This window comes from Elgaria multicarinata, chromosome 9, assembly GCF_023053635.1.
Source record: "Elgaria multicarinata webbii isolate HBS135686 ecotype San Diego chromosome 9, rElgMul1.1.pri, whole genome shotgun sequence".
Lineage (NCBI taxonomy): Eukaryota > Metazoa > Chordata > Lepidosauria > Squamata > Anguidae > Elgaria > Elgaria multicarinata.
This window is the reverse complement of record NC_086179.1, coordinates 86,625,875-86,642,123: the sequence shown is the minus strand read 5'-3', so window position 1 is coordinate 86,642,123 and position 16,249 is coordinate 86,625,875. Positions and strand designations below refer to the sequence as shown.

The following is a 16,249-nucleotide window of genomic DNA, read 5'->3' as shown; positions in this document are numbered from 1 at the left end:
TTCACAGCTTCCAGACAGGATTCGCCCTTAATTTCCCTTGTTAGTTTCAGCGGTTAAGGGTTAATGCTGTGCCCTCGACGCTCCTAAGCCCCTAAACTCGGAGGCTTACAAGCATCCTATGCAGAGTAGGAGGAGTCGTGATTAGGCCTCACCTAGAGTATTGTGTCCAGTTCCACAATTCAAGAAGGACGCAGACAAGCTGGAGCGTGTTCAGAGGAGGGCAACCAGGATGATCAGGGGTCTGGAAACAAAGCCCCATAAGGAGAGACTGAAAGAACTGGGCATGTTTAGCCTGGAGAAGAGAAGATTGAGGGGAGACATGATAGCACTCTTCAAATACTTAAAAGGTTGTCACACAGAGGAGGGCCAGGATCTCTTCTCGATCCTCCCAGAGTGCAGGACACGGAATAACGGGCTCAAGTTAAAGGAAGCCAGATTCCAGCTGGACATCAGGAAAAACTTCTTGACTGTTAGAGCAGTATGACAATGGAACCAGTTACCTAGGGAGGTGGTGGGCTCTCCCACACTAGAGGCATTCAAGAGGCTGCTGGACAACCATCTGTCAGGGATGCTTTAGGGTGGATTCCTGCATTGAGCAGGGGGTTGGACTCGATGGCCTTGTAGGCCCCTTCCAACTCTGCTATTCTATGATTCTAAGATAAGGTGATCTTCACCTTCCCATTTTTGCCTGTCCAGCAAAAGCATTTCAGAAGGGGTGGGAAGCCCCAGGACAGCTTGGGAAGTCCTAGGACAGCTCGGAAAGCCCCAGGACAGCTCATATCCAGGCTTCTCCAGTCTCTTCCCCTCCCCACCCACTGAAGAGACCCATTCTCCTTCTCTCTGAGTCCGTGTTCCCAACCTTGGAGAGGCAGCTGGCATGGTTCTTTCCACATTGGCTGCAATGGGGAAAGGGGCTGGGAATCTCAAATATCCTATGCTCCCTTCAATACAGTCTAGGGACCATAGGATTCCTCTCTAAGAGACTTTGTTTTGCTGCTCCATGTGCTGGCTACAGACTGTCTTCACTTCTAAGTTGACAGAAGCCAGATATGACACACGCCTCACCCAGATCATTGATAATCTGGAGAAATTTCTCCCCATTTCCATTTATGGTGATCAATCAGATGCAGAGTAAGAGCAAGACCCATTGACAGGGAAATCTGAAGACACCCCAAAAACCTTCTGTCCAATGTGGAAAAAGTACACAAGCACCCAGAATCTCCGACACTCCCCCCTCCCTTGCTCTTGAATAAAAGAGACACAGAAAAGCGTCTTGGCCGGCTGTTCAAGGCTGTCTCGAACACTGCCTGTACACTGGCTCCCTATCCACGGTCAAATGTTGCTTTTCCTATAACACATCTGAAAGCCTTGTGTTTAGGAATCAGGCTCTATATCACATAGACATGAAGGCGCATCGTTACTTTGTTTATCGCCTTGAGTCCCCCTGGCTGGGCATTGAAAATACTCAGAGCAGGCTCGAGAACCTTTCCACGCGCCCTTAGGAGGGGGCTTATGAGGCGGTATATAAATGTAAATGTAATAAATAAACATTTGTACCGGTCATCGGCTGCCAAAATATGGCATTGTTTATGTAAGAATAGTTTCATTTATGGAGCTTGTATGGGACTTGTGGTCAGTCACGGGAGGGAGGAGGGAAAGTATGATTTCATCAGAGCAACTCTGAAAGTATAAAATTATGCTGTATGTGGATGATTAGGGTGACCCTATGAAAAGGAGGACTGGACTCCTGTATCTTTAACAGTTGTATTGAAAAGGGAATTTCAGCAGGTGTCATTTGTAGATATGGAGAACCTGGGGAAATTCCCTCTTCATCGCAACAGTTAAAGCTGCAGGAGCTATACTAGAGTGACCAGATTTAAAAGAGGGCAGGTCACTGTTCTGATGAAGAGGGAATTTCACCAGGTTCTCCATATATACAAATGACACCTGCTGAAATTCCCTTTTCAATACAACTGTTAAAGATACAGGAGCCCTGTCCTCCTTTTCATATGGTTACCCTATGGATGATTTATTTATTTATTTTATTAATTACATTTCCATACCGCCCAATAGCCGGAGCTCTCTGGGCAGTTCACAAAATGTTCAACAGATTCATTTGACATGCTTGAACAGACCTCCAAACATCAGGTTCATACACCACAGGCTATAACTATACCATGGGCATTCCAGATTATGTTTTGTGATTACATTGTTTTAGATTACATTTATTACTGTGGATTCTATGAATATTCTTAATTTATAATCATCTGGACAGATCTTGACACCACTGTTGGAACCGTTTCGATGGAGGCCTTCAGATCACGGTCTAGTCCACTTATATGGATCAGTTTTCCTAGCTGTGTCCTGAGGATGTAAACAAAGCATTTGGACAGATTCAGCGGATGGTCTGTGTACTTGACTGTTGCCCATCTTGGTTAATGATATCTAGCTGTTGGGAAGCAACTGGGTGGATCCAGAACTTTATTAATATCTATGATATGATATGATATGATATGATATGATATGATATGATGAGCAGAGAGTTCAGCCTTTGGCTTGCTGGAGGTGGGCTTTCTCCTACATGTGAAGTACATGTGTGGTAATCAATGACATGCAAGTAGCAGTAAATCTACCTGGTCTCAGCGGGCCAAAACTGAGGATCAGAAAGAACTGTGTGGTGGAACCCGAAACCACAGGTTCCTGTGTGGTTCGCTGAGTGGTGGTCAAAGACTCTCAAGACACAATTTCTCTCTCCTTAGAAGGTTTATTACGAGCAGCGCTGCAAGGTGGCAGTCTGAGGAAACTGCCCAATAATTTCAGGAAATGTCAACATATTTATAGGGTCAGTTCCCCTTAGATACCATGGCAGAACTTTCCCACCAATCATAATACAGTTCTGAAAATGCAACAACCAATAAGAAGCCAAGCATTTAGGCATGTACAGAGTTTGAGTGCTTCTCTGACTAGAAAATATCACAGTTACAGCAAAACATCTCTATCTGTTATTTTCTTGGTTATCTTTCCTTGCAGGCATCCTCCACCCTCTGACTGCCGGGGTGGACAAGGCCTATGTTGTCACATAGCTTCAGCATCAACTTAACTCTAAAAGCAAAAGCAATTGCAGCATTAAAAATAAGTTTTAAAGAACAGGAAGCCATGAACTTTATGAACTATAGTTAAGAATGATAGGCCATGGGCATAGTAAAAGAACCAGCTAAAATTCCGCGACAACTGATAGGACAACCTTCATAATTATATCACAGTCCAGATGCATTGTGAACCCATTGTCACCCAGCAGTTACGGATGACCTTCAGATTCATCGAATTGCCTGAAATGGATGCCAAATTCGAAGCATGAATCATTGCAAATACCGAAGAAGGAAGTAAAACTGGAGACTGCGCTTCACAGCAGGAAGACACGGACAGTAGATAGTTTTTCTTCCTTTATTTGATCTATCTGATCAAAATAGATTTTTGTTCCACCTGAACTATCTACAAAATAATGACAACATCTAAACCTTCAAAGGAAAGGGGATTTACTTTCAAGCTACCAGAAGAGAGAGTTCTGATTCCCAAGGAACTTGGGCAAATTCTGAGATGAAACACTCTATTACCTGTTTGAAATATTGAGTCAAAAGCATAACTTACATGTGAGATGCTCTGTTTACTTGAACTGCATGCTCTTTTCGCCCCTTCTCCAAATCTACACAGGGCTAGTGTTTGTTTAAATTTCTGATTTATCAATCGATTGATAGATAGATTAGCTGCCTACAAATAACGCCCCCAAAGGTATACATCATCCACGATCGGTGCTATATACACTAAAGCAGATGAGGATCTACTACGACCACCTGACTTCTCAACAAAGTGCCATGAAAGATTATGCCCCAGTATCATCACAGATGGTTTGGCATTCAAAATGACAGAAGCGGGCCAACTTCTCTCTTTGTTCCAGTTCAGTTCATGACTAAAGCCCAGTTCTCCCAGCTGCCTCAGACAAGTAATTCCCCACCATTTCCCCTGAGACCCCCTAACCTAGCTGTCCTTGCTCCTCCTAAACTAGGCTGCTGCCCCCTAGTGTGGTGGAGGAAGCTGTCTCATTACCAGTGTTGAAATAAGAGTCAGTTGCCAGTCCAGTTGGGTTTTACACATGGGACCCGTTCAGAAGACACCTTAAACCATGGCTGGGCTGTGTTCAAAAGACACCTTAAACCATGGCTTTAACCACGGTGAATAAAGCAAAAAAACCTTATTCACCATGGTTAAAGCTATGGTTTAAGGTGTCTTCTGAACGGCCCCATAGAATGACAGGGAGGGAGGCATCTTATCTTTTGCCTCAAGTTGCAAAATGACTTGAGCCACCCCTGAAGAATAGATGAAGTGGTCCATTATTAGAATGTAAGCCTACGTGGCAGGGTCTTGCTATTTTATTGTTTTACTATGTACAGCACCATGTACACTGATGGTGATATATATATATATATATATATGGTGTAGGCTGCCCCTGCCAAAGGAAGTGAGGCAGGTGGCTACTAGGAGGAGGGCTTTCTCCACTGTGGCACCCTGGTTGTGGAATGAGCTCCCCAGAGAGGTCCGCCTGGCGCCTACACTGTACTCCTTTCGTCGCCAGCTGAAGACCTTTTTATTTTCCCAGTATTTTAACACTTAATTTTAACTTAAATTTAAATTTTACTGTTTTAACGCTGTATTTTAATTTTATATCAATTTTGCTGCGTGGTTTTTATTCTGGTTGTGCTTTTTATATTGTATTGTGTATTTGTGCTTTTAACCTGTTGATTGTCTTACTATGATTTTAATTTTTGTGAACTGCCCAGAGAGCTTCGGCTATTGGGTGGTATAGAAATGTAATAAATAAATAAATAAATAAAAATAGGCTGTAGGTGAGGCGGAATGTTATATTTATTTATTTGTATTTTATTTATTAAATTTATATACTGCCCCATAGCCGAAGCTCTCTGGCCGGTTTACAAAAGTTAAAAACACTGAACATTAAAAAGTATACAAAATTTAAAGCCGTCAAAAATATAAAAACAATAGTATAAAAACAGTATCCGATTTAGACAACAACAGGAAAGGCAGGAGGACGGAGTGGGCGGGAGAAGAGAAGGGTTGGGAATGCATTACACAGAGACAGAGTAAAAAGCAGGCAAGAGAAGAGGGTGCAGCCTCCTCACTATGAAACGCAAGACACAGATGGAGCCTGGTCAGAGCCTGAGGGCCCTGATGCTTGGCCTCCTGCACCCTTCTCCCTTGCAGCTGCCCACCCACCACTTGGGAGCCGTGATCCCCAGGGATGATTCCCGTCGGCCAGTCTGTGGAACACCCTCTCAGCATGCAACGGGCCCGAAATGGGTGGGGCTCCCCAGGTAGTGATGGCCGGGCTGCTGCTGCTGCTGCAGAGCTTCTCAGGCCGGGAGTACTTCAGGAAGGTGGCCCGAAAGGGAGAGCTGGGCCCCCGCAGAGCAGCCTGGGCCAGGTGGGGGTACACCACAGACAGTTCGGACTCGCTGTATGTGTGGAGCTTTGCAGAGCGTTCCTGGAGAGGATCCAGGCCTTTGACGCCTGCCTCACACAGCAGCCACTGGACCAGGCCCAAGGCAGCCAGAGGCAGCTGAGAGGGCTCAAACCGCATGCAGTCCACCTCCATCAGGGAGAGCTCCAGGAAATACAGGGCCAAGTACTGGACCTTTGGGTAGGTGGTCTCCTCCAGCTTGCAGGCCAGGAACAGGCAGGTGATGGCAAGGAGCTGCAAGGTGGGCACTCTCACCCGGCCCGCTTTCATGTAGGCGTTCATCAGCCAGGTAGAGCGTCTCATCGGCCAAGTCCAAGTATTCATGCACTTGCACCAGCCAGTCGCCGATGAGGGCGCGCATCTCCGGAGTCATGGCCAGCAGCAGGTCAAACTCTTGGAATGCATAAAATGGCTGCTTCCGCATCATGCTGCTGCAGATGTCGAAGGCGTGCTCCCTCTCCATGCCCAGGCCCAGCCGCAACATGGCTTGGGACAGCTCCTCCGCAAGGCACTCCAGAGCATCACTGCTATTAAGAACTGACCATCCCACAAAAAATAACATCACTTGTGCCTTTGATTACTCTTCATTATCACATGCCATCATAAAATCCATCAAGAAACACTGACATATAGTAAGTTATCGGCCAGGATGCATCAATCCACCACAAATAGGTCTTAAAAGGAGTAGAAATTCACGTGATCAATTAATACATTCGGACATCAGATCACCAAAAAAACCCTCTTAAACAACATCCAAGGTCATTTTAAATGCGGGGGATGCACCGTTTGTCCTCTCAATGTACAAACTAAAGAATTTCATCATCCTGTGACCAACCGGGTCTTTCTCTTATGGCACTTTTCAAACTGTTCCACAAAGCATGTTATTTATATTACTATTTGTCCATGCAATTTATTATATGTTGGCAAAACCTCACGAAGCATTCGGACTAGAATTATCGAGTACCGTTCCAAAATCAAGAATAACATTATTGGAGCACTCATGGTGCAACATTTCATGGAACTTTAAGCATGATGACTTTAAATTTTTCGTTGTAGAGAGAATATATGCTCATCAACACAGTTTGAATAATTATAATAAATTATTACTTTAAAAAGAGGCAGAATGGATATTCCGTCTAAATTCAACTCACCCACATGGCCTTAATGCCAATATAGACTATTCTGTCTTTTTGGCAGGCTGAAGCTAATTGCCAATTAAGCCATCGTTTTTCACAGATAAGGAGGACTGTTACAGACGCAATTGCTCCCAGCTACCATTCATGTTTTTTCAGGCTTCAAACAGACCGGCTGGTAAGATAATGTGTGACTTTGACTTCTCTCAAATGTAATATTATGACTTTTTCTCTAAAAGACTATGCGTATGGTGTTTTACACTTTTTCATTTTGGAGGCGTCCACCCCATAATAATCCTTGGAGATGTCTATCACACAACAATTTACGGTTTTCAGCCGATTTGTTGTGGGTGAGTGAATACAAACCTGGTCGGAACTATGTGCTCCTAACTTAAGTTGATAGATTTCTATGTGGTGACAGTATATCTTTTCCAACAAAAAATATGTTATCGTATCCTTTCAGCGTTTGTTCCGACAAAGCTCTCGCGAAAACAGGAGAAAAAAACACGGAAACCTGTCAATAAAGTCTATAATGTGTTAAGAACTATTATGAATATTATTAATATTGGTCAAAAAGGTGTCATTACCAGCATTGTATTGTGTCAAAAAAACTGTGGTTTATGTATATTATACATTGGAAATTATTATTGTAAAATGATTATTATATCAGGAGTACTTATTATTGAAAAATGACAATTATATCATGAGTACTTTTAAATGCACAGTTTTGTTAGGAACCAGTAGTGCACCAATTATATATATTTGCATATTTGTAAATAAATAAGGTTTATTACTACTGTCTATCACTATATGTATATTGCGTAGTTACGTGCCTTGGGCACTTTTGTATGTATTAGACTCCGAGGCAGGAACCACTCTCTGCAAAAGGGGCTCTGAAGGGGTCCTGGGGAGGAGGGTTCCCAGCTTCTCGGGCACAGCCTCCTTTTTGTGGCTTCATGGGATCTCCTTCTTCCTGGATCCTTTTTCACTGATTAGGTCTTTGTTATTCTTGCTTTCCAGTGGTTCCCTTTTTTCATCCACCTGGAACTCATCATATGCCATGGGCTTGCCCATCCCGCCGGCCCACATAGCCGCCAGGGCGCTCAGGCTTCCCTGTGGCCTGGAGAGCAACACCAAACTGAGCCCCCACCCAGCACCCAGGTTGGCTTAATTAAGGGGTCATTATAGTGGAACCAGAGCACATGGGGTGGAAAAACACGAGGACTTTTTGATCAGCAGGGTTGATGACATCATCTGCCACCCCCTCAGGCTTCTCTGTGCCCCCTAAGCTTAGGCGCAATCTACACAGCAATTGGAGGAAAACTGTTATCCTCTGCAACAATATATTGTTGTGAGTCATCCCTGTATTAATTAGGGTGACCATATTTGGGAAACCAAAAAAGAGGACACCTAGTGTGTGTGGGGGGAAGCAGCTTTCTGAGTCCTGCAGAAAGTATGTTATTCCCCCGCCACCTTAAAGAACCCGATTGGAGTGGAGGAGGGAAAAGGATTTCATTCTGCACCACCACCATCCACTCCAATGGGGGCCTTTTCTATAATGTCCACGAATGACCCACTTTCCCCTTTAAGACCTCAATTGGAGCTCGGGGTGGGGGAATGATGTGCCTCAAGAAAGCATGTCATTCCCTCCTGCCATGCTAATGGCAGCCTTAAAGAGGAAGGTGTGTCATTCCAGGACATTATTGAAAATTATAGAAAACCCCCCCTGACACCATGGAAAGAACAAAAACCAGGACAAATCCGGGGAAATCCTGACAGTTGGTCACCCTAGTATTAATGCAAAATATTTGGGGTGGTGGTGGCTTGGTCTGAAATGGGCAGTGAAGACCTATTAGCTTTAAGAAAGCCCTCAACTTCCTGGTGGAGATGAAAACTGCTAGAATTGGCTTGTTGATATGGATCAACACAGCTGCCTGAACTTTTGGATTCTTTTTTGGGAGCATGGCTATGGGGACTGCCATGGTGAGCACCTGCCCTTCACCACAAGGTGTGTGTGGAGGGAATGACATTATTTGATGCTCCTCGATATAAAACACAAACCAATGTGTCAGGAGAAGAGTTCTAGCCTAGCCTTCTACCCAACATGCTAGTTTAGTATGACTGGGGATCCCCCGCCCCCAATGGAACCCTTTACATCAGTGGTTCCCAATTAGCTAAGTACTGCAGACCCCTTCTTTTTCAAATGCCAAGCCATGAAACCCCCAATACTTTTGAAAATTTTGTTATCTCTATATTAGTTACCTGTGTGAAGCAATTTTTTGGAGAAAATAAGGGGTAGCCCCTAATAAGCAAAGGATTTTAGGTATACTAAAAAACAGACCATAAAATTTGTGATATTACCACTAGGGATGTGCTCCGCTTCTAATCGGACCGGCGAATTAGAAGCGGAGCGGGGGGCTTCGCCTGCCCTTAAGGCGGAGGCGAAGAGGATTGGGGGGCCGGTGGCGAAGAGGATCGAGGTGAAGGCGGATCCTTCGCCTCGATCCGGAGCTCCGCTGGAAAGGTAAGTGGGGTTTATTGGGCCCTGCCGCTGTCGCTGTCGCCCATGCAGCGACAGCGGCAGGGCCCGGTAAACCCTCCTCCTCTCCCTTACCTGCGTCCATCCGCGGTCCGTCGGCTTCTTCAATTGAGCCCGCGGTTCAACCAGGAAGTCTAGGCCGCACTTGCAGCCCAGATTTCCTGGTTGAACCGCGGGCTCAATTGAAGAAGCCGACGGACCGCGGACGGAGGCAGGTAAGGCCCCCCTCCCCCATGGTCCCTTACGTCAATGAATATGCATGAAATTTAATCAGACTCATTTTCTGACCTATAGCTATCAGTATTTGTTTCAGTCTCTGCTTCAATGGAAATGCCCCCTAGAGGCAAAAATGCATCTTCCTCTTGTATTTGAGAGTTGTAGTCTCAGTTTGCAACCTAGGACTTGCTTGTTCTGGGTGCACAGACATTGTAATAATCTGATACTGTACAGTTTTTAGAAATCATTTGGAGAAGTAAATTTCTGAACACCTTGTCTTAAACATTTTATTCATCATGCTAAAATAAAACATCCCGTAATGTGTTTTTTCTTCATTTTTTTCAATTTTTCGAAAAAAAAACAAAAAAAGGCTTTGGAAAAAACAGGAAAAAAACGTTTTCCCCCCTGAATTTTCCCGGTTTTTTTCCGGGCCTTCACATCTCTAGTCAGGAGCTGTGGTAACCCACTCTCCTAAGGGCACATTCCTGCACTCACTCTGATGACAATTACGTCAGGGTAGCTAGCATGGAAAGGAAAGCTTGACAAGGTATCCAATACATTTTTAAGCCCCTAAGAAATGTTCTCAGTTTTATTTTTATTCTACAGGTATCAAATGGTTTCCCCCCCTAAAGCTCTCAGGAGAGGTTTTATGAATAACAAAGAAGCAAAGCTATTTCCCCCTGTGCCCGAGGCCAGCTTTTTCAGAGGAAGGATCTCAAGCTCTGGTGAAAACCCATTGCACATCCCTCCAGCACAAGTTGCACCATATGCTTCTTGTTTGCCTTTTGACTGTTTATAACACTTCCCTTAGAATCGGATTTCTTCTATTGCTAAGCTACCGTGGAATTCACTCATTAGTGCATTCTCCAGCATAGGAAGGTTTCTTGACGTCTCCGTCCCACCATATGGAAATCCTAATTCGCCCAAGCCATCTGTTTAGAGAATTGATGGATTTTAGTAAGGATTCCAAAGACTAATTAGTTCCCCATAGTTTAAAGAGTGGAGATTTTTTTGAGATTTTTTTGTGTGGTTTGTGGTTTTGTGGCAAGGGGACGTTGGGTGGCCTGTATGATTTCGCCGGTTATGGTCCAGTTCTACACCACTCCTGGTGCTGGTGCTCAAACATGCTCAACGCTTAGGGGTCATCTACACCAAGCAGGATATTCCACTATGAAAGTGGTATGAAAGCAGTATATGGTACGTGTCATGGGCCCCAACAGTTGTCAGTGCACTTCAGTACCACTATAAAGCAGTAGTGTAGATCCTGTAGTGCACTTCAATATCACTATAAAGCAGTAGTGTGGCTCCTGTCTTTTATATACCTCTTTCATAGTGGGATATCTTGCTTGATGTAGATGAGCCCTTAATTACAGCAATGGTCACCCCTATTCAGGTGCTCAAAGGAAGTTCATACCTAATCATGCAATCAGGGAATGGTGCCACACAGTGTAACTCCACCCTTATTTTTATTTATTTATTTATTTATTTATTTATTACATTTTTATACCGCCCAATAGCCAAAGCTCTCTGGGCGGTTCACAAAAATTAAAACCATGAAGAACATAATAAAACAACCAACAATCTAAAAACACAAATACAAAATACAGTATAAAAAGCACAACCAGGATGAAACCACACAGCAGAAGTTGATATAAGATTAAAATACAGAATTAAAACAGTAAAAATTAAATGTAAGTTAAGATTAGTTGTTAAAATAATGAGAGAATGAAACGGTCTTCAGCTGGTGATGAAAGGAATACAGTGTAGGCGCCAGGCGGACCTCTCTGGGGAGCTTATTCCACAGCTGGGGTGCCACAACGGAGAAAGTAGGCCCTTGAGGTCACACGCATTACAAAGCCCCCTCTCCCAGCATTCACACACGTGATGCAAATGCCTGTAGAAAGGAGGCCCATGCATATAGGTTTCCATGCAATCCAGAACCCCACATCACTTGGATTCCAGATGACATGGTTACCTATGCACGCACAGCTGTGCTAACACTGCAGGGGAGGCTATGTATGGTATGCAGCATCAAAGAGGGGGCTGGTTCAGTGGTTTTCAACTGGTAGGGATCAGTCCAGATGGGATGTGGCAAAGCTGTTGCTGCCATGTTGGGCAATTGTGAAAGTGGGTCCCATGTTGCAGGCTGGGAGTCTGATGTGGTTCTCAGATCTGGACTGGTTGAGGACCACTGGGCTGGATGGCACAGCCCCATTCCTCAATCCTGTGACTAGGTAAGAACTTTTTTGAATGCTTGAATAGAGCTGTTGCCTAGCAGCTGAATGTGTGAACTGACACCACTGAAAAATATTGGAAGGAAAGGAACCTCTCATGCAAGCACTGAGTCATTACTGATTCTTGGAGGGATGCCAGCTTTCGCTGACGTTTTCTTGGCAGGCCTTATAGCGGGGTGGTTTGCCGTTGCCTTCCCCGGCCGTTATTACCTTTCCCCCAGCTAGCTGGGTACTCCTTTTACCGACCTCGGGAGGATGGAAGGCTGAGTCAACCCAAGCCGGCTGCCTAAAACCAGCTTCCGCTGGGATTGAACTCAGGCCATGGGGAGAGTTTCAGCTGCAGAAACTGCTGCTTTACCACTCTGCACCACAGTGTCCCATTCATAACACAAGACATCAAGTGACGAGTGTGCATGCGTGAATCAGGCCCCTTTTTTCCTAGCAAAAAAAGGGAAGAGAAAACCCCTACTGTAAGAGCACAAAGAAAACAAAGGGAAGAATCTCCACACAGTTTTCAAATGGTAAAAAGGAGAGTCAAAAATGGTTCTACTGTGATGTAAATACCACTAAAATCACCACTGTTTCGTTGCACATCATCTATTTTACACAAATAATCAGGGTGATATAAGCATAAGAATAGGTGTAACTAAGTGGGACGGTATAGTTACCACCGTAATACACATCCAGTTATAACATGCATATACAAAGATACATAGAGGTAAATGCCCCAATGTAACAAAGATCACAAGCTACATGTACTGGTCCATTACACATAATATAATACAACAAAATAATGCATGTGAACACAGACAATGGAACAAAATATCGTGTATTAGTCGATATAAGAAATTATCATGTATAAGTCAGTATTATGAGCGCTTCTAATCAACCCACAAGGTAGTCAAAGTATCAGCATTCATCATAATACTGATATAAAAGTAAAGTCAAAATCAAGTTCTGAAAGCTTTAGAAAAAAGAAAAGTTTTCCACTGAGCTTTAAAAACTGTAATTGAACTTGTGGTCCACAAATGCTCTGGAAGAGTATTCCAGGTCTAAGGGGCGGCAAGAGAAAATGGACGAAGCCGAGCAAGAGAAATAGAGACCCTTGGATGGGTAAGAAACATGGCATTTGATGAGCGAAGAGCATGAACAGGGCAATAATGTGAAATAAGAGGAGAAAGATCGGAAGGAGCTAGACTGTGACAAGCTTTGAAAGTCAACAGGAGAAGCTTATATTGGATTCGGAGGTGAATTGGAAGCCAACGAAGGGATTTCAGGAGTGGAGTGACATGATCAAAGCGATGAGCCAAGAAGATGACCTTAGCAGCAGAATGATGAATAGAGACCAACTTGCTTGACTACCCAGGAGGTTCTTCTTTCTCTTACACTCTATCCTAACTCAGAGCAAGGCAAAACAATTAGAAGAATGTTGTGGATGGTTTTGACCTGGTTGATAACTCTCTTGCTTCCCTGTTCTTCAGCTCCTAATTATAGAGCTTTATCACACCAGCATTATACTGTGCAATCACTGCGAATTGCATGCAAAGGACTCCGAAGTTTCCCAGCTTATAATCTGCTTTTATTGTGAAGTACTCCCATGCATCCTGCTTTAATTGTGCTATAAAAGCAGAAGACTCGCCGTATTTTGATACTAGTTTTCGAGAGTATCATCCGAGCGGACACTGGGGCGCAGGAGCAGGATTTGAAGAAAAATTAAACAAATGCTTACATCTGCGTAAGCTTTGAAGAGAAAGACATCAAATTTGGCACAGTAATAGATATTAAGGAGAGCTTTAAGCATACCAAATTTGAATCGGATTGGGTCATCCATTGATTTTTTAATGATTTTTTTACATTTCCCCCCTTAAACCCATTTCTTGGTATTTTTTTATTTATTTATTACATTTATTACATTTATTTATTACATTTCTATACCGCCCAATAGCCAGAGCTCTCTGGGCGGTTCACAAAGGATCTAGCCGCCTGGTATGCAAAGGATCTAGCCACCCAGTAGCAACATACGGCAGAGTCTTGCTATTTACTGTTTTACTCTGTACAGCACCATGTATATTGATGGTGCTATATAAATAAATAAATAAATAAATAAATAATAATAATAATAATAATAATAATAATAATAACAACAACAACAACAACAACAACACCGACAGTTTAGCGCTGTAGGGGATAATTCAAGGGAAACAGGTACATGGGATGAAGCTAATAGCCTCCAAGGCTGCTTTTCAATAAAACAATAACAAAACTTTTGGGAGACTGCTTATGCACATCCTATCTAATGGCTACACTGGCCTTCAGGCACCTGTTCAAGACACAGATGTGAGGCCAGTTAAAAAAAAAGTTGGTAACCAAATGAAAGGCACAAGTTCTGTCTCAGAAAAAGTTGGCAGCCCCATTTTCCGTCTGGCTTAGGAACACATGATGCTGCCTTATACGGTGCCAGGTCATTGGTCCACCCAACCCAGTACTGCTGACACTGACTGGCAGCCATTCTCCAGGGTTTCAGGCAGGAGTTTTCCAGCTCTACCTGGAAGATGGGGATAGAACCTGGCGCCTTCTGCCTGCAGAGCCGGTGCTCTGCTACTGAGCGGCAGCCCCTTGTGATGGCTCCGTTGCCATCTTGCTATTTTTGTCAACTTTCCTTGCTATGCACAGCACATTATTCTGCGCCACTGTTTCAGGAAACCACAAGGGTAGGGAAGCGCTGGTGTTTAGCATCTCACAGGATTAGATCCTGCCGACTGGAAAACTGGCTCTGTAAGATGTGGGTTCTCCTTGTGATACAGGGAATCAATGACATACAGGAAAAACAAGCAGAACAATCCAAGTTATAGATAAAGGAAGCTCATCTTCACCCTTACGGTGAGGATTTCTGGTGATTGGTTTAGTTCCAGAAACTAGCAGACTTGGCCAAACATGTTCTGGCAGCTTCATATAACCCACACAGCTCCTCAGACCTCTTTGTAGTCCTGGCTGATGCTGATTTTCCACTTTCTATGCTGAATGGATTTGTAGTTGATTTGTGGACTTCATCATCATCATCATCATCATCATTATTATTATTATTATTATTATTATTCAAAAACTGTTTCCTCTGTTGTGTCTGTGCTACTCCACAGAATACATTCCTAAAGTAAATGTCATCCTGCAAAATTCCCTCCCGCTGATTCACTTTAGCTCATGCTTCCTTAGATACGCTTCTGAATCACCCTAATTAACTAATGACAAGTGCCTGCAAGTTAAGGCAATTGCAGCAGGAAATATGTATATAATAATGGTGGTCCCATCGCAAGGATATTTCACATTCATCTCTTCTTTACTGCAACCTTCCGGATCTGTGTGAAGTGCCAAAGGCGTATTGTGAACAAAGTAGCTATAAGAATGCTCCTTTTGATTGCTTAAGCTCCACTTAAGTCAGGTATCTTAATGCAAGAGAAGTGTGTATATGTGTGCGTGTATGTGTGTGTATGCATGGAGAAAAATGTGTGTGTGTGTGTGTGTGTGTGTGTGTGTAATATGCAGCCCACAGCCCCCCTCATCCTTGAAGCCTGAAGGTTGTGTACCCCTGGTTTCAATCCAGTCTTCATCTCCAACTCCAATGAGTTCTAAGGGTGAAGACATGCAGATATGTAGTAAAAGTGGTTTGGACATACACCTGCAGAACTGAAAGCAAATGCCTTAGAAGGCAGTGAATGTGAGCGTACTTTCACAACAATTTAGAATATCTGTCTAGCCCTATTAAGGCATTCAGTACATGCAGATACCAAACATGTAAAATGGTCAGCAGGTATGTGTGGAGCTAAGGCTGCACCCTGATATACCATTGGCGTAAGTTGGAAGGAGGTTGCTTCCATGGGTATTGAACAACTAAAAAGGGCTTCTGTGTTCCCCCAAAATCTATGTAACTGCATTTGCTTCATGGTTCACTCCTCAGAGTCATTACCATAACCTCTTCTGGTTCTCCTTCATTCCCCACTGTTGATTGGGGGAAGGACGTTTTTAAAAATATATAATTTGTTTGCCTGCACTGCAAAGTGCCAGGTACATCGATGGAACCGTGTAAAAATAACAATAAAACGACAGGAATGCCATATATACACCAAAAGAATAGCTGAAATTCCATTGGTGAATGTAATAAGCTCTATTTATGTGAGTCACCAAGCCAACAGAAATCCTATCCGCAGAGGCTGGATAAGGCTGTAGGAGCCTTTGTGAGAAAAAAGATGAAGCAGAACATCACACCGGAACATGTGTGTCAGGTATGGGTACAAGGCTGGCCTTGTACCGAGTGGTTAGATTTATTAGGAAATGGTTTGAGAATGTGAGATGTTCTCTGCAAGCTTATCTCTGTAAGCAGTTCTCATGGGAGTAGCTGGTTCACTCCTTTGCTTCGGCCTTGAAGCAGCTATTACTCTGGGAACTTCAGAGTGTTTTTGAAAAAGTGGGGGCATTCTTTGGAGTGGGTTGTAACATCCCGCCATCTTGGCACATGGACTTGGTTGGACCTGTTGGTCAAGTGACTTTGAATAGGCCTTACAAGCTGGGGCAAAGCTGACAAAGCTTTGCTAGGTTTCAT

The 16,249-nt window shown here is 43.7% G+C and overlaps 1 protein-coding gene across 1 annotated transcript; it reads right to left on the bottom strand.

The window, feature by feature from the left end:
- Positions 1–5,194: 5,194 nt before the first annotated feature.
- Positions 5,195–16,249, bottom strand: CCNP (cyclin P). The gene is given in 5 exon segments (XM_063135018.1): positions 5,195–5,819; positions 5,821–6,060; positions 7,526–7,717; positions 12,998–13,044; positions 16,211–16,249. Coding segments are annotated over 5 exon segments (1,143 nt in total).